The sequence below is a fragment of the Saccopteryx bilineata genome, chromosome 4 (assembly GCF_036850765.1).
Source record: "Saccopteryx bilineata isolate mSacBil1 chromosome 4, mSacBil1_pri_phased_curated, whole genome shotgun sequence".
Lineage (NCBI taxonomy): Eukaryota > Metazoa > Chordata > Mammalia > Chiroptera > Emballonuridae > Saccopteryx > Saccopteryx bilineata.
In genome coordinates, this window is record NC_089493.1 from 215482505 (window position 1) to 215501299 (window position 18795).

Sequence of the window (18795 nt, forward strand, 5' to 3'; positions counted from 1 at the left end):
GAAGTCCCTCTGTGCTGCCTCCAGTCAACCCCCACTCCCACAGTCAACCATTGTTTTGATTGCTATTACCAAAGATGAGTTCTGTTCATTCTTGAGTAGTAGGACCAGTATGGAATTGTACAGCATGGAATTCTGTACTGTATAAATGGAGTTACACAGTATACTTGCATTTGTGCCCAGCTTCTTTCATTCCATGTAGTCCTTACATACATTTTAATGAGTGATGCTTCAATAATGATAACAATTAACACCAGCATTGGTTACATTTGGTTTCTATAACTACTAGTCATATAAAATTTTCTAAATGCAGAAGTTCAATGCATCTTGTCTCACATTTTTATTTATTTATTTATTTATTTATTTATTTATTTATTTTTATTTTAGAAAGAGAGACAAAAACATCGATCTGTTCCTATATCCAGGGATAGAGCTGGCAACCTTTGCATATCAGGACCATGCTCTAACCAACTGAGCTATCTGGCCAGGGCTTGTCTCACATTTCTTAATTCTACATTTCACAGTACTCTATTTTTTATTCTCAAATTTTACAAATGATTTAAAAATTAAAAAAAGAAACTTTTCCTTTAGGAGAGAGAGAAAGAGAAGCATCAACTCGTTTCACTTAGTTGTTTCTTTTAGTTGTGTACTCATTGATTGCTTCTCGTATGTACCCTAACTGCAATCTGTGGTGAGCCAGGTCTATGTTTTATCTACTAAGCCACACAGGGCACAAAATGCATTGTTTAGGACAGAAAAAATAAAACCAAACTGAACTTCTCAAGGTGAGCTCTCAAAGGCTGTTGTATATATTCTAACATTGTCACTATCTTTAAAGAGGATTCTGGAAAGAATAACCTATTTAGAAGAAGTAGACCATTTTTCTGCATTGTTTCTTAATTGAACTCAAAAGAAAATAAATACTATCACTAACTGAGAATTTAGGGGAGAGGTGGTGAAAAGTATTATCCTTTATCTCCAGTAGAACACTGAGGTAGAGAATATGTTTTTTGATTTGGCCAATACTTTGACAGGTTGTAATGGTAGAAATTTGTGCGTGCAAAGAACATAAACTAACATAGTAAGTGTGGAGAATAGTAAGGTGGAAAATTATTAAAATATTATAGCCTTGCACATTTTACTTAGAAATTTAACTAATGAATAGAAACTACCAAAACGTGATATACTGTCCATGCTATTTCAGTTGACTATTAAGGACACAGAAGCTGATAAGGATGACATGTTTTAATATTATAGTTGGTTGACCTTGGGTGATTGGCATGCAATGCAATCAACATTTCAAATGGTATAGAGATGTTCACCTGAAACCTATGTACTCTTATTGATCAATGTCACCCCGTTGTATCTAATTTTAAAAATAAAAAAATTAAAATTATAAAAAGAAAAAATTATAGTTGGATTTGTCACATGTGGGAACAGTTTATAATGACTATGAGCAAGGTAGCTGTAAGTTTAACAGAAATCCACCCAAGACCCTAGATTTTACTGTCTTAAAATTAGATGGCTTAATAATAACAAATAAATTCTTGATTATATAAAGTAAATTAAATGTTATAAAATAAATTATAAATTCAGGTGAAAAAGTCAGAGGTAGGTAAGTGGCTGGGAAAATGGCAAGGAAAACCCAAATATTTTAGTCAAGAACATTTGTGATTGAACTGTGGGAAATGCTTGCGTCAGTAAGGTGTTTATTTTTGGCCGGCTAGTGGAATCAAGAGAGAAGCAAACCCCTAAGCTTAAGGCTTCATTCCTGTTATTTAGCTGAAGATGACGACGGAAGGTGCTGCACCTGGAGAACCCTAAACGCACACCTACCATCTCGAGGTTTGCTCCACACACTGGCATTTGCCCAAGGCTTCATCATTCTGAAAAGAACTTTCTATTAATCTACTTTGTGGTACTTACATTTGTTTGGAAGCCTCTTTTATCTAAACTAAAATCTTTCACTTTTTGAATAAGTAGCACACTCATATAGTTCAAAAAAAATCAGAAACAATATCAACAAGTAAATGCTGTCAAGTCTTGTTTCCATTTATAGATCACCTCTTACCTCAAACCCCTCATCACTTTAGTGACTTTGTTGGTTTCTTTGCATAACCTTTCAGTATTTCTTTGTGTAAATATAAGGACATTTATTGTTTTTGCAGTTTGCCCTTTTACCTGATAGTATATTGTATATATACACTGTTGCATTGTTGCTTTTTTCTTTATTTTTTAATTGTTGTTTTTTTTTAATCTAACAATATACCCAGAAAAATTCCCATATTATATTTACATAGAGGGATTTTTGTTTTGTTTTGTTCCTTAGACTGTTGTGTAGTATTCCATTGTGAAAGTGTACATATTTATTTAAACATTCCTTTAGCAATGAGCACCTTCCCCATATTTTAATCATAAACACTATACATATAAACTTGCATACAAACAAGTTTGCATTTTGCTACAGGGCCCTTATTTGTAAAGAGATACAAGCATATCACATGGAATATTCATCAAATAAATGCGTTATGGAAGTAATCTTTCTACAATTTCTGCTTCTTGAAAAGTCTGTGTTGATAATATTTCAGCACTGGTGGGTGCTGTGGGCTGGTATGCAAGGCACTGCTTTCTCCATTAGTAGAGCATGTATGTGCTTGGGCATCAGCAAAGCAGGGGTATACCAAATTGTCCTTTGATAAAGAATGTGGTATTTTTAAGAAATAAAAAAAAACAAAACAAAATGAAGCAAAAAACATTCTAGTTCTCGAAGGGAAAATCAGTACTTTTCTGATTTCTTTACCATTGTTTTACAGAGTGGAGTCATGTTTATTTTATTATTTTATTTTTTTTGTATTTTTCTGAAGCTGGAAACGGGGAGAGACAGACAGACTCCCGCATGCGCCCGACCGGGATCCACCTGGCACGCCCACCAGGGGCGATGCTCTACCCACCAGGGGGCGATGCTCTGCCCCTCCGGGGCGTCGCTCTGCCGCGACCAGAGCCACTCTAGCGCCTGGGGCAGAGGCCAAGGAGCCATCCCCAGCGCCCGGGCCATCCTTGCTCCAATGGAGCCCTGGCTGCGGGAGGGGAAGAGAGAGACAGAGAGGAAGGAGGGGGTGGGGGTGGAGAAGCAAATGGGCGCCTCTCCCATGTGCCCTGGCCGGGAATCGAACCCGGGCCCCCCGCACGCCAGGCCGACGCTCTACCGCTGAGCCAACCGGCCAGGGCCAAGTCATGTTTATTTTGAGTAACTTGCAGTAGAGTAGGATTCTGATCTTAGTGATTAGCAACTATGAAGGCCTTAACTGGGCCTCAGAGGAATCCTGTGAGTTAGTGCTAAGTGAGAAAAATCAATGCTTGGAATAAATAACTTGATAAATGCTACTAGCTTGTGAGAAGCAAAGCTGGTCTGTTTATCAACCAGGAGACTAGATGACCTCTGGAAAAACTTCATCCAGTGTTACTGAGCATTTAGTAAGATAATAGAGGTCAAGGCCATTGCAAAGAAGGTATTCAATATGTTAGCGTCTTACTGTTCTTCACAGCCCAGCTTCAGCTCCGGCTTCCCCAGGTTGCCGTGGCACTAAAACCTTCCAGCCATCGGTGCTCTTTCTGGTTGGTGGCTGTGAGGAGGCGAAGGAACTTGTGTTGCTGGCATTTCTGGCACTGGAGTGTTTGGATGAAGCATTTTCTTAACTACTTTCTATTCAGTGTGGAATTGCCCCACAGACAGTTCCTATTTCCTTTCTTTCAGCCTGGCTCTTGTACCAGTTACCAGATTCAAAGGCAACTATCACCTCCGTTTGTCTCGAATGGATTTTGGCTGCTAAGAATGGGTACTTTAAGGCTGGAGGTTCTTCCCCAAGCCGGAGATGATCAAGACTAAGGGTAAACTGAAGTTAATGATCTGTCTGCAATGCTGCTGCTAAAACCAGAATCCACTTTAAGGAAAGAAACTATGGACATTTCCTTCCATGTTTTCCTAACTTTAACTCTCAGGCAAAAGTCTCCAGAAAAGATGCCATGTCTGAGAAAGGAGAGGTTAAAGGAATAGCCTCATATTTTGGCGATGGAGACATCTGATCTCAGGAAATAGGTTAGTAGGAATTCAAGAGAGACAACAATAAGGTGAATTTAGCTTTCCTCTCTCATCACTGGATCTCACTTGGAAGTCTGTCTGTGGGACTAAGGATTAGAAAAGTTGCCATAGTAATATGCAAACAAAATGGAAAAAGGGTTTTCTCAGTTTACAAAATGAAAACTCACGTGCTCTGTTCTGGATAGTTTTTCTTTATCAAATTCAATACCTCTGTTAAATCCAGACTCCCAAACATCATTGAAATAAAAGAAACATGTCTAAATTGGGCCTAGGGGCACAAAGTGTAATTCTTTAGCCTGTAGATAGAAGGGTTCACATCTGCCTTCTGTCCTTGTAGATCTCTGCCTGCCCATAAGTATGCTTAGGTAACATCTGGTCTTTTCACAACCTTTCCAATCATCCTTGACCATGCTAACCTCTCATACTAGGTATCTCCTTTTAATCACAAACATCATAAGAGATTAGTTCATACTTAATGCCTGATCTTTCACATCTGTTGAACAATCTCTTGTCCACACCATTTTATTGAAATAACGCTCAGATACTGCCCAAGGCCAAAAAGCATTTGACATTTTTGATGCTTTCTCCTTTTGAAACCTCTTTTTGCCCTCAGAGCACTCTTTGGCCCTCTGTTGCTCCTTGATTTCTTCACAGGTCCCTTTTCCGCTATGTCTTCAACATCCCCTTCTAGACCTGTTTCTCAGCTCTCCCATCACCCTCCCCCGACAAGCTCATTCCCAGGCAAGGCTTTCCTGATTACCTCCCTGTGAGTAACATCCCAAACTCCATCCCTGTTAGTAACATCCCAAACTCCATCCCTGTTAGTAACACCCCAAACTCTATCCTTGTTAGTAACATCCCAAACTCTATCCCTGTTAGTAACACCCCAAACTCTATCCCTGTTAGTAACATCCCAAACTCCATCCCTGCTAGTAACATCCCAAACTCTATCCCTGTTAGTAACATCCCAAACTCCATCCCTGCTAGTAACATCCCAAACTCCATCCCTGTTAGTAACATCCCAAACTCTATCCCTGCTAGTAACATCCCAAACTCCATCCCTGTTAGTAACATCCCAAACTCCATCCCTGCTAGTAACATCCCAAACTCTATCCCTGTTAGTAACATCCCAAACTCTATCCCTGTTAGTAACATCCCAAACTCTATCCCTGTTAGTAACATCCCAAACTCTATCCCTGTTAGTAACACCCCAAACTCTATCCCTGTTAGTAACATCCCAAACTCTATCCCTGTTAGTAACATCCCAAACTCTATCCCTGTTAGTAACACCCCAAACTCTATCCCTGTTAGTAACATCCCAAACTCCATCCCTGTTAGTACCATCCAGAACTTTTCTTCAACATCAGTAGTATCTGGTATCCTAAATTCAAGCCTATATCTACATCTCATATTCTACTTGGTTATGTCAAACTGAGCATGCTGAGAACTGAATTCACCTTTTGCACATAGCAGTGATTTCTTCTTTTCCAATTTAGACATTATTACGATCCTAATCATTTAAACTTAAAACTATAAACTTTAACAATTTCTTATTTATCATCACTCCTACTGTTAATGTAATCATTTGCTGAATTTTGACAATTCCATCTCTTCTAAATCTTTTCTTGAATTGCTTAAACTTCTTAACCTGCAATTATATAATCAGACTGGATAAAGAAGATGTGGCACATATACACTATGGAATACTACTCAGCCATAAGAAATGATGACAGCAGATCATTTACAGCAAAATGGTGGGATCTTGATAACATTATAAGGAGTGAAATAAGTAAATCAGAAAAAAACAAGAACTACATGATTCCATACATTGGTGGAACATAAAAATGAGACTAAGAGACATGGACAAGAGTGTGGTGGTTACCAGGGGTGGGGGGAGGGAGGACATGGGAGGGAGGGAGGGAGAGAGTTAGGGGGAGGGGGAGGGGCACAGAGAACTAGATAGAGGGTGGCGGAGGACAATCTGACTTTGGGCGAGGGGTACGCAACATAATTTAATGACAAAATAACCTAGACATGTTTTCTTTGAATATATGTACCCTGATTTATTAATGTCATCCCATTACCATTAATAAAAATTTATTAAAAAAAAAAATCAGACCCTAAACAACTCTTCTAGTCTTACAACTTTGTGTCTTGCTTTCTCATCTCTTAATAGTGCCTTTGTGCCTATTATTTCCTCTTTGTAGAACACCCTCCGGACTGAGTCATAATCTGTGGGGCTCAGTGTTAAAGGAAACTGTTCTTTTTCAAAAAGAAAAAGTTTAGAGGTACTAAAATGAAAGCTTTCCACCTTTTTCTGTGCATCTCCTCTGTTCACACACATGCTTTACTGTTCTATCCGACTTCACTTACAATACACAAGATCAAAGATAAAATTAACAATACCAAGACACTGACAGCAGAGTGTAAAACTAAGAGCTGGGCCATGTGTGACTGCAGCGGTCACATGCCCACAAGTGCCCCCTTCCTCATCCACCTGGGATTTCCTCTGTCCTGGCCACCCTCCAAAGACAAGTCAGGGCTGCCTCTGCTGGGTAGATGATGAAGTGTCCATGCTGGAGTCTCTGCCCTGCTCAGTTCCAAAGATGACCAGAGTGGTTTCCTACTAGCACTGGGCAGAAGTCTCTGAGAACATTTTTTATTTGCTATTAGTTTTTTAACTTCCTGTTTATAAGTTTCTTGAGAGCAAGTGCTATCTCTTCACCCTAGAATCAACCACATGACTACACATAATAATTTCTTAATATATGTTTGCTGAAAATGAATAAAGAAGACAAAAAAGAGAAAAATACTGCAATTTCAAAGCCACAAGCAACGCTCCCCCAGCTGTAGGCCTTTCCTCTGCGGAGCAGGAACCAGCTGGTGCCGACTTCCGGTTCTCCAGCCGGCTGGCAGGGCCCGCTTGTTTTCCTTTCATTTCCTCAACTAGTCTTTACATTGATCTTCCTAAGGACATTCCAATTATAACTCAATTTTGGTAATAGATATATCTTAGTTTCTAAAAAGGTATGCATTTACTAATTTTCTCTAGTATTTAGATATAAGCCTATGTTTTCAACCTTTTTTTTGGGGGGGGGGTTAAAGAAATTATTTTGATGAAGAAAACAAATAAGTCTGGCAATGTTTTCTACACATTTTGATTTAAAAATAATTAACTTATTGAATGGTAGTGACTTTTTCAATCACTTCTGGAAAATCCTGTGTATTTAAACAAGCTATTAAAGACTTTCATAGAAATACTCTAATAAAGAAGTTGAACTCAGTAAGAACCTTGAACTTCCCACACTGACTAAATATATGTATTACCCTGGGAACTACGATCCAACCCATACCCATTCTCCAACCCCAAACACAAATATCTATCTTTTTGAGTATTTTGAGTTGAAAACTGAGCTCACCTGCACTTGTGGGAGAGGCTACTTAAAAAAAACAACATGATAAAGCGGAATAAATTTAAACAGCAAAATAGTATTTAAAATAATGCACCACAGACACTGTATCACTAAGAAAGCCAGTAACTTTACTGAATTGTCTGCAAAATACAAATTATACCTTATTTCCAGCAGGAGAAACTTTGGAAAATTCCCCACTTTTATTCACTACAGACAGCTGAATTAAGTCCCTTGAGATACAGAGATGTGGTTTAACTTAGTTATAACATCTTGTCATCTAATGGCGACAAAGTCCAGCTTATGCCGCTGTGAGCCTCTATTTGAATATTTGTTGCAAATGCTTGTATGCCCTCATTTACAAGCTATTTTAATTACTTGTCATTTAATGGAAACAAGTCCCCAGAAAAAGAAGGAAAATGATACAGCAAACCATCTGAAGCAATCCAAGTCCTATGCCTACAGTGACCCAGGTCTACTTTGCTCGCAGAGAATACTGGTACTGCATTCAAACCACAACAGAATCCATCACTTAGCTGACCTCTCTGAACTAAACTGAGGTAAGAATCAATTTGAGGTATGAATAGGGAAGGCAAATGCAATATTTGATTATGAAAATAACCAAAATGGACTAATTTAATGTAGAAGATATGTGGCTTGGATTGCTCCACATCTTTGGTTAAAACATATTTAAGAAAAGCCTTTAATTACATCTGTAGTCTGAAGCATTCTAACAGACACCAGTATTCCATCAATCTTCCAAAGATCTGTAGTGGCAAGAAATGCACACCATGTAAGTGATGACATCACAGCAGCTGGCACAGATGGGAGCGATGACGTGTGCCAAGCTTAAGCAACAGCCTTTATTGAGGGTTCAGGTGGCCGCTTCTTCTTTGAAAAATTTTTTATAAAGAAAGAAATACAAGCATTACTCTCTGGAAAAACAAGCAAAAGAATAAAAGGAGCAAAAAAAAAAAAAAGCTATTTTTAAGTTAAAAGACGGGTGTAAGCAAAACAAATACATAAAACTGTGAGAGGGCAGATACTCGTAAAAAGTGTATTTGACTTTTTAAAAATTCTCACTTTAGTTCATCTTAAAGTGATCTGAGGATGATAGGCATTTTCATATTCATCATTACAAAATGCTAAATTCCACCTTTGGGAAAAAATAAGCCATTTTACTAAAAAACCCAATTTTAAAAAAGGTTGAAATGAACAGCCTTCCGCGCACCAATGTATACAATATACAGGTTGTGCTGCTTGCATATACTGCATTTGTGTGTCAGTATTTAAGCTTAATATTACCAAAAAGTCTTTTAAAATAGATTTAGGTATAACACTGCTCATAACTGTGTGAAGTGCCATAACCGTTCTTTGACTTGCAATGATGAATGTGACCTACAATGTTACTCTAGGGTAGGTTATGTAAAATACTACTCCCTCAGGGCTTTGCCCTAAACTCCTGAATACAAAGGATTTACTGTGATAGAAACCCAAACCATACTAGCTTGGCAAATACAATAAATGGTACATTACAGATAAGGTATAAGGGTAAAGATAGACAGTGATTGTTTACAGAAAGTGACTCATCACAATCAAAATTGTGCTTCTTCTCATTAAATCATCTTTAAAAAAATTCTCAGATTATCCCTTCGCTATCTTGTCACCACTTTATATGAATTTAATAGTGGGAACAAGAGATGACTGGCATCCATTTCCAAGTGATTCTGTTCTTTTCATGTTCTTATAAAACTATAGTCAGATTGCTATAAATAGCCAAGGCTTCTGCTGGTACTTTAGCTTACTTTATATTCAGCATTAGAAATTCATTTTTTCTCTGTTGCTGAGGCAAATTGCAGGTAAAAAATTAATATGGCTATTTTTTCATATTTTCACATAATGACCCTTTCCCACCCACAGATAAGTTTCTACTGCTATTGATAAAGTGTTTTAAAATGACAAAGAACATTTGTGATATGTTTGCATATTTTATACACATCAAGTTATAAGGATGTGTTGCAAGGATGCAATCAAATTGATGATGAGAAAAATGATTTTCTTAGTTTTCTCCCTCCATGTGTGAATGTGTGTGCATGTATGTGTGCATATTTTCAGGGATGATATTTTTTTCTTTTGCATAAATGTTTTTTATTTCATGTTTCATGGATACCTTGAGTAGTGGGATATATGAAATGATTAATAGGGTTTTTTGTTGTTTTTAGTATATAAAACGTTAGTACAAGGCAGGTTAGCATCCTATATGGATACCACCAAAGGTGCATTGTGGTCTAATTGTAGATTTCAGATTAAGTTAAGAAAAATATAGCCTTAGGTAGTAAGGCCTCTTGGCTTTTGCCACCCAGCGGCAGCCTTTTTTCAATGAGAAACACATGGCAATTGTGCAAGTAAAGAAAAAAATGGGTAAGAAATATTCTTTCTACACATGAGTTAGCAATGCCAATCTTACTGTCTGCATTTTCTTTGCTGTGTATGTCAATGCATGTGATTGGAGATTAATTGACAGATCTTCACATTCCAAGAGAAGAAAAAGCATTCTTAGACTGAAATCTCTTTCAAACAATAGATATTAACTTTTTTTTATGGCACTCATTTTTTAAAGGGTCTGAAAATTAATCCCTTATAGACAAATATAAGACAAGAGTCCATCATTATTTCTTGAAAAATTAAAAAAAAAGGGGACATAGAGAGGTTCTTTCATGGGGTTTCTTGAAATGACTATTAAATCTCTTTATTGAAGAAAAAAATAGATGACATACATGCTTTATGCAGAAGTGGCATTTGGGGGCCCTGACACACTGGGATTGTTCAACAGTCCTGCGTTACTGACAAAACTGCGGAGGGTCAGTCAAAATAAGCAAAAGAGGACGATGAAGCAACTATCCCTTTACCTGCTTCCTTCTTGTCTAGCACCCAATCTTTCACATTTTTCTTCTGTGGGAATTTAATTTATACACTGAGTAAACGTCATATCACCTGTTTCTAGGGCCATATTTGCAGGACATGTGCCCCATCACAGCTTCCCTATTGGGCGTCTTTTTAAAAAACACATCAAATTCCGGGCTGAAAACCAACCAGATAATTTAGGATATGGGTAAGTTAAGGTATGCACTTACTGAATTCCAAGACGCATGGCGAAATGGCGAGATCAGAAAGGGGCCCTGCATTTGATAAAAATTCAAAACTAAGAAGCATAAAATAAACTAATTAGTATATACAATGGAAGTCAGTTGACCCACTAGATTGCTAATGTATTTAAAACAATTTAGGGTGTTGCAGTGTGATATGTTTTAATCCCACAGGTTATCCTTTTGACAGCTGACCTTGAACTTATAAAATGTATGCAGAGTAAAAGAAAACAGAAAGAAAATAGTTACTCAAATGTGCAACTGCACAAATATACCCCCCTCCCACTATTAAGATAACAAAACTTCTGCTATTACCATAATATTATATATATTAGAAAGCTATACACAAGCATGTTAATTTCACAGATTTTTTAAAAGATTCTTAATATTTTATATAATTAGAAATACACATTTCAAAAACAAAACTTCTACAAAGAGAAAACAGTTATCTTGGTTAGCAAAGCATGGAGTTCATCATGGCTTAGGGTAGTGCTCTCTATACAAAAAGTCCTTTTCGGTTTTTTACAGGACTGTTTAAAATATTAGCGAAGCTATCAAGAGGGGAAAACACATTTTGGCTTAAGTAAACTACAAAAAGCCACAAATGCTTTGCAAACTCTGTCTTACCTTTTATATGAAAATAAGCAAAATGTAATGTACATATTTTTATACTTTTATTTAATAAGAGATGCAGACCCGGATTTCTTTATTTATTTAATTAAATACGTTAGCCCTCAAACTCCACATTTTTTTTTAAATAGGTATGGTCCTCTTTTAATGGTCATTGATTCTTTTCATTGAGTGCCATACGCCAATGATACGCCTGCAGGTTTGTGAGCGTTCTTAGGATGTCAGGTGACCTGGCGTGTTCCTAACGTTTACCAATGGCCACCCTTTGCTGGGTCTGTCCAAAACATCTATACATTTTTCTATATGTCGCATAACAGCTGCTCTCTTTCAGTAAAGATCTGCCGCTTTTGGCAAATGTTTCCTTTTGTCTATTTACATGTAAATAACGTTGAACCTGCAACATGACACTATCTATTGTAACATACATTTTGCAAAGGAGCACAACAGTGAAAAGAAGTTAGCCTTAAAATCTATTTTGTACAAGTGTTCTGTTGTACAACGCAAGTGCTAAGCTTATCTCAGCATTTGTTTATCTTTATACTGTATCACTGAGGCAATTTAAAAGTACTTTTACAAAACAGAGTACCTGACTTTTTTTTTTCCACACACAGCACATATAATGCATATCGACCCCCCTTCCCCATTAAGGTATAGCACACACACACACTGCAAGAAAAAAAAAAACTATTAAGTAATAATCTGATCATGTTGCCCATCCTTCAGAGAGTCGCATGCGCTTGACGGAGGGACTTTCCCTTTCGTCCGGCGAAGGTCTGGTGAGTCCAATGGGGGAGTGGAATTCGTTCCGGTGATCCTCTCGGTCGCTCCCGTCATACGAACTGCTGCAGCTGCTCAAGCTGTCAACAGGAGATCTCCCCGCCTCGTGGCGCGTGTGTTGTGGGTATCTCGAAGGGGTGGTGGTACGGTCTCTAGGAGGAGAAACAGGTTCTGACTTGATGTTGAGGCTTTGAGTAGAAGGCAGGGAGAGATTTGAACTCTGAGATAAATGAGTGCTAGTGCAAGCTCTGTAGGAGGAAAGGAAACCCAGTTACAGATGGAGGAGGCCTGGAGCCCCCAGGAACTCACAATTACATAAAACATCACCCTAAAGACTGCACAGACACCGGAGCATGCCCAGAGGGAGGAGAGAGTGCTTAGAAGCACGAAGTGGCATCGCCTGTGGAGAGCCATTTGGGGCGCCTTTGTTGATTTCCCCGCAGTAATGACAGTATTTAACTGGTCCAGGCTCTGAATCACACCTCTGGTCTGATTTAGGCTCCCTAAACATATCGGTACCGGTTTAAAAAGGTTTAACTAGACACTCTGGAAAAAGCATTTTGTGTGTCTGTGGGATTCTTCCCTAGACCAGTTTCAAAACTGAATCTAAGATTTAAGATACAGTGTTCAGTTTCTGAATTAGACTTCCTTGATTTACTAATGTCAGTGTTTTGAAAATTATTGTAAAAAGCTTATCAAGGATATAAATGTTTCCCTCCATTTATTAAGCACTTACACATTAAGTTGCACAGTCTTCAGAGAAAGTGAAAAGAGTTCAAATTTCAAGTGATTAGAATCCATACTAGGCTGCCTGTAACCATGTCTAGTGAAAACCTTGGAGAGGGGAAGTGGGGGAGGGAGGAAGAGGTTGAATATCAGCTGCAGAAATTTTAAGTATTGGCTGAAAAACACTTAGACTTCTACCTTACTAAAACTAATACAATTTTATTTTCTTCATCCTTTCTTAGTTACATAAGATAAAAATGCTGTTTATTTTCCATAATTACCTCAACTTTCCTAATGCTAGTCTCATCCTCCCAGGATACTTAGGGGACCACTCCTCTTATTTATAATTTCATTCATTGTTGAATCTGCTTTTGCCTAAGAAAAGGCTGAAAAAAAAGATCTAGTGTAATTTTTTTGTGTTTCTAGCCCTTAGTCCTTATTTGTTTCAGGAGAGCATAATTTGCCCTATTCCAAAATGTGGGAGAATTTAGATACTTGAAATTCTGGCAAAAGAAGCATTAAACCCTAAGTGTAGATTAGCAATCACAATGACTTTCATCAGTTTAAACCACAGTAACACTGCCGACATCAATTTTAAGAGGCTTGTGCTGTTCTTACATTCCGATTGCGCTGACATCCACCATTGGAGTCAGCATTTATTGCCCATATTGTCAAGAGAATACAGAAATCTCTTTTACTGAGGAAGAGTCACAGCAAAGAATAATCCATAGACACACCCTTTTCAAACAAAGGAAAGCAAGCCTGCATACCCACATAGGTGAGTATGTTACTTTCCAATGGAGAGAACTGGATGGCAGTAAACACGTCATTACGAGCAGTGAGAAAATGTGAATATATTTTAGAGGAAAAAGTGGAGTAGCTTGGGCCTGGCTTTTTGAAAGTTGTAATTCAGGCTCAAGCTGTATAGAGATATAAAATTAGTGAGAAATATTTAACTTTGAGTGATGTTTTATACAAAAGCACCACCTACTGGCAAAGAATCACTTTCCTTCTCTTATTAATAGACGAGCCAATGTCAAAAGTAACAAAGGAAAATTATTTGTTTCCCTAATAAGCCTTTTTTTCTTGGGATATTATGATATTATAGAATCAAAGCAGTTTTAGCATTTATAACAAGCTACTACAATGAGAGTATATAATTTTCAATCACTCGTTTATTTTAGTTTATATACTATTTTTCTAAGAGTTTTAATTAAGTAACATTTCAGTCAATAAGATATTAAAACAGGGGGTGCTGAATTTCAAAAGGACCCATGATAGTGGGCTATTTTATCTTGGTTCAATATTACTTAATGATTCATTTTGATGTCAGAAGAAATCACTTTTTGATTTCTGAAAGAAAGAATTTTCCTGGCTCTGAATAAGAAAATCCATTTCACTAAAGTTTAATAAAATGCCTGTTTAATAATGAATGTCAATTAGTAATCTGAAATAAAATGGCATATCAATAAATACTTTTGTCTGCCCTTTGACATTTAGATTGTGTTTTCACAGACAGGGAACATGAAAAATGAGAAAAAAAAATTGGTGACTTGGACCAGTAAAAGCAGTTAGTCTGGATAAATGAAGCAAAAAGTAACATGATAAAATGTTGTTCCTTTCATACAGCTTTTGGAAACTGTGTTATCTCCCACGTCAACTGGCTTGTGCAGGCTTTGCTGTATTTCTTCCCCACAAAAGACAAAACACTTACTATTTATTCTTTCTATAAGCAAATAGGCCAGTCCTTTATCTTTTGGTGGTATTTCAGTTTACACTGAAAGCATGCATGAAGCATTCTGAGTAGTTCTGAAGACACCAAGTGCACACTAATGAAAGAGAAGTGCTAGCGAACCTTCAGCAGCACTACCTGTGGGAGAAGATTCAAAACAGGAGGAAACTCAACTGACTAGCCTCTGTCACCAAGGGTGTATTATAAAGAAAAAGGAACATTACAAAGCACTTCGCTGTACATAGGCTTGGTTCAGCAATGAGAGTGTTGGTTTACATGTTCTGAGAACAAACTTTTTATTGACACAGGTAATAGTGAATGAATCCATACAGGGGAGGGGTGATAAAGAGTGGGCTGGCAAAGGCCAAAGCCAGACATGCCAGTCGCCCCTGTGAAGCTCTGCTGCAAGTCTTCAGCTACGACCAACGCCTTCCAACTGAGAAGACACCTACATTGCCCTGCAAGTATTCAGAAATGAAACATGAATGGAGAGTTTTACTCAGGTTTCTTCCTGTGTCTGCTGGACTTTAGGCTCTCAGACTGCATTTAACCTAACCTTTTAAAAGTTGCCTTTCCTCCAGGTCACCTTCTTTCAGTATGTACTGAACACTCACATCAACAAAGATGATGTATAGAAATGCTTCCAGAAAGCAGGATGCTGTTGTTTTAGGTGGCAGGAGAAAAACAGCTAATAATTTGAGTGCTTTTTTTCTGCTCAAATCTGAGTATTCACATGACTTTCGCTAAGTTGTGATGGCAAGTTCCTTCTGCCATTCGTCTCTGCTCCCCACCTCAAATCAGTTTATGCCACCTAATCTAACTTGCTTCGGTAAAATCAGGGACTGGATAGTGTTAAAAGTGTAGCTTTGAAGAGTTAAAGATATTTCCATGAACAAAATACAGAGCGCTCCTTTGTACTTTTTAATTTTGAGAGAAAATTGTGGTGACCATTTGGGCTCCTGGGAATATGTGCTTTGGTGAGGCTGAAATATATTTTACTCCGCTGTGAAAACTGTATTTACCCAAAAGAATGTCACTCCACTCTCAAGTGTATGAGACTACTTTAGCCAGGAAAAAAAAATCAATTTTTAAAATCAATTTATACTATTAAGAAATTAAGGCAGTTCATATAATTAATTTTACATAAATATTACAACTTGGGGTTTTAAAAAGCAGTTTAACACTTAATTGTGTGATCATGGGCTAGTTCATTTGAGGAAACCTCTTTTTGAAAAGGTACTGTATGTACGTGTGTGTGTGTGTGTGTGTGTGTGAGAGAGAGAGAGAGAGAGAGAGAGAGACACACACACACACAGAGACAGAGACAGAGAGGGGAAGAGGACGAGGCCCAAGGGGATGGGGGAAGGAAGGAAGAGAAGGAAGAGGAAAAAGGTAGGTGATCCAAAATGAGAAGGACTGGAAGTAAGTGTATCTTAGCTGAGGAATAAGGGAAATGATTCAGTTCAAGAAAAACTTATTGACCAAATTCAGACTCATATTATGCACCATGAGAACTGGTACTGAAAGAAATCAGAACTAAACAAAATTTTTCATGATTGACTGCTATAATTCAGTTTCTCTCTAGCCCAGTCCTCCCCTTTCTCATTTACTGAAACTCCTATTAAGAGCATTAGAGAATTAGATTCTTCCCATGAAATAAAAGAGAATTTTTAAATTGTAGTTAAAATACATAAATGTGTGTTTTAGATGTAAAAATGCAAATTGTCAGATGTTATTGAAAACAAAAACAAGCTATGTACACAGAAAATAATATAGGTTTTGACATTAATATTGTCTAAGGAAATCTAGTCCTCCAATAAGTGAATTTTTGAAAAATGAGAAGTAAACAGTGATCTTTATTTTTGCCAAGAAAAAGGATTCATTGCTGGGTGGTATGATGTACTCAGTGATAATTACCTGAAAAAGTTACTGCAAAAAATGTCTACTTAGATAGGTCACATTTCTGAGAAAATGTAAATGTTCTTATAAAAAACTCTGTTGCTGATCAATATTTAATGTATCTTTAAAGTTAATAATTTTTCAATAAAGCAGAGCAACACTCCCATGTGCATTTATTTTATTATTTACATGAAAACTTAGCTTTTCGACAATAGTGATTAGTGAGTAGGATGCACATAAACAAATGGTGAATGGGTGAAGACCCCATTATGAAAGCACTAATCTATGTGACATCAATTTCACTGTAAGCTGGCCGGGCAGGGGAGGGGTAAGAGAGATGAAGTTGTAACATCAATCAGTGATTTTTATTCTATTCAGTGTCTCATGCTCATTATTTCCTTAGAAATAGAAATACAGTACTAGTTAACTACTCTAATTAAATGGCTAGGCAGCAAAGTAAAAGGTATATAGAATGTTCCCCAAATAGAAAAACTTTATAAATATAGCTTCTTAATATTTTCTTTTGAAGATTAATTGAAGTTTTAGAGTTATTAATTAAACTTAAAATGTCTTTGATTCATGTTTTAAACTTTAAAATAAAAACTGTTTTACAAGTAGTGTGAATATTTCCATAGTTTAATGATAGGAGTTATTTTTATGATAAAGACATATCTCAAAACTACCACAAGGGGGCAGAAATACACATCTTCTGACCAGAAAACAACAAAAATTATTTTTATACCCAAATTTAGATAATTAGCATATGTATGCACATAGACATATATATTTAAACTAATAAAATATCAATACATATGCACTATACTCTGAGTACCTTGTAAATACATCAAATCTGTATATTAATGGGATAGTTGATACTTGGAGTATTCCTGTAACATTAGCATGAACTGTGGTTTATGCTCAGTGAGGATTCTCAAGCATTTAAAAAATTTTCAAGAACTTATAACTATAAATGTTGGTTTATGTTCCACATGAACTATGTGAAAACTAAATAAAAATGTTATTGATAGAAGTAGAAATAAATGTAGTCTAAAACAGTAGGGAAATAAGTTATGTCACTATCATAGAGTTCTCCCTTCCCTCAAAGAATAAAGAAAGTAATAGTAAAGCTACTTGAAAGGTATTGATCTGATAATTACTTTCAGATTTTGATAAAGTAGAATTTTACATCCTCTAATGGGACATTAGAGCACGTTATTTAGAGATTGCTATTTGTCATTTAAAAATGCACCTGAAAATGTGTTGTAGAAGAGATAATATTGCTTACCCCAGCTGACTGAGTGCGGATGGCGGCATGTTATGTAGGTGCTGCTGCTGCCAGCCAGTGACCGACCCCAGATGGAGGGCGCTGGCAGTGTTAAACCCAGACAGAGTTGACAGGTCTGCGCTACTCAGAGAGTACTCTAGATCAAAAACAAAACAATAAGAGAAAGTATTAAATCTGGAAATTGTCAAATGATGACTAGAATAAACATTTTCAATTTAAAAAATATTCCATTAGTATTATTTATTTAGTTTTTTTACTTTTTGGGTAAGGGGAAGAGAAAAACATCAGGGATGATTTTAATTTAAAAGAAATATACTATATAACAAAAAATAAGCATTCAATGATAGCTTCAAAGTACACAACCTACAATTCTAGTTTGTTAGAAGTACAATGTGGTATTATAGTATATACATATTGGATGACCTAGAAACGTTCTTTAAACAATCTCAAATAAGTGAGTTATTACATCAAAGAAGTACCCGCATTTTTTCTTGAAATTGTTCTTCTATATTGAGGTCAGGTTGGGTTAGTAAAACTTTCGGTCACTTAAAAAATGTGAATATTCACTTTGTCTTAGTAATGAATAGGTCATGGTACAGTGCTCTGAACACCACAGGTATTAAATAAAATCTCCTAACAGACTAAAAAGTAATATCTTTCATCTTGCTTTTTAACAAAAGAAGCATTTAATGTACTATTTGAACGTGGCAAAACTACTCACCAGTACCATATGTTGTTGAAATGGCTGATGGATATCCTCCCATCCCTTGTCCTGGTAAAGTAGGAGTTGCTACGGAAACCACTGGAGTAGCCAATGACTGAGCAGACTGGGAGTTATTTATCCTTTGATTCTTTTAAAGTAAATAAAAAGACATTACTGGTGGAATTTTTTTAAAAAATTAAAAATATTATATTTCAGGATAAGTTTTCTCTATAAAGATAAAACTTGGTTCAAATCTCATGAAATTAATCATTTAACACGTGTCTCTATGAATTCTACCAACCCTATCATTTATAATGCTTCAAGGGACCAGTTGTTGCCATAGTAACCCATTACATCAGTATCTCCTAGGCAACTGAACTAGTAACAAGTA

At 36.7% G+C, this 18795-nt stretch overlaps 1 protein-coding gene across 17 annotated transcripts in view; it reads right to left on the reverse strand.

Moving 5' to 3' along the window:
• Positions 1 to 7616: 7616 nt before the first annotated feature.
• MEF2C (myocyte enhancer factor 2C) overlaps positions 7617 to 18795 on the reverse strand; it is a 168958-nt gene continuing 157779 nt past the window's right edge. For 13 of the 17 annotated variants that reach the window (XM_066273793.1, XM_066273787.1, XM_066273781.1 and 10 more), the window contains 3 exons: positions 18423 to 18552; positions 17702 to 17837; positions 7617 to 12307 (listed from right to left, as the gene is read on the reverse strand). In XM_066273793.1, coding sequence (XP_066129890.1) covers positions 11986 to 12307; positions 17702 to 17837; positions 18423 to 18552 — 588 coding nt within the window. In that variant the 3' untranslated portion in view covers positions 7617 to 11985. The remainder of the gene's footprint in view (positions 12308 to 17701; positions 17838 to 18422; positions 18553 to 18795) is intronic. The other 4 variants (XM_066273795.1, XM_066273790.1, XM_066273792.1 and 1 more) reach the window with 1 other exon arrangement.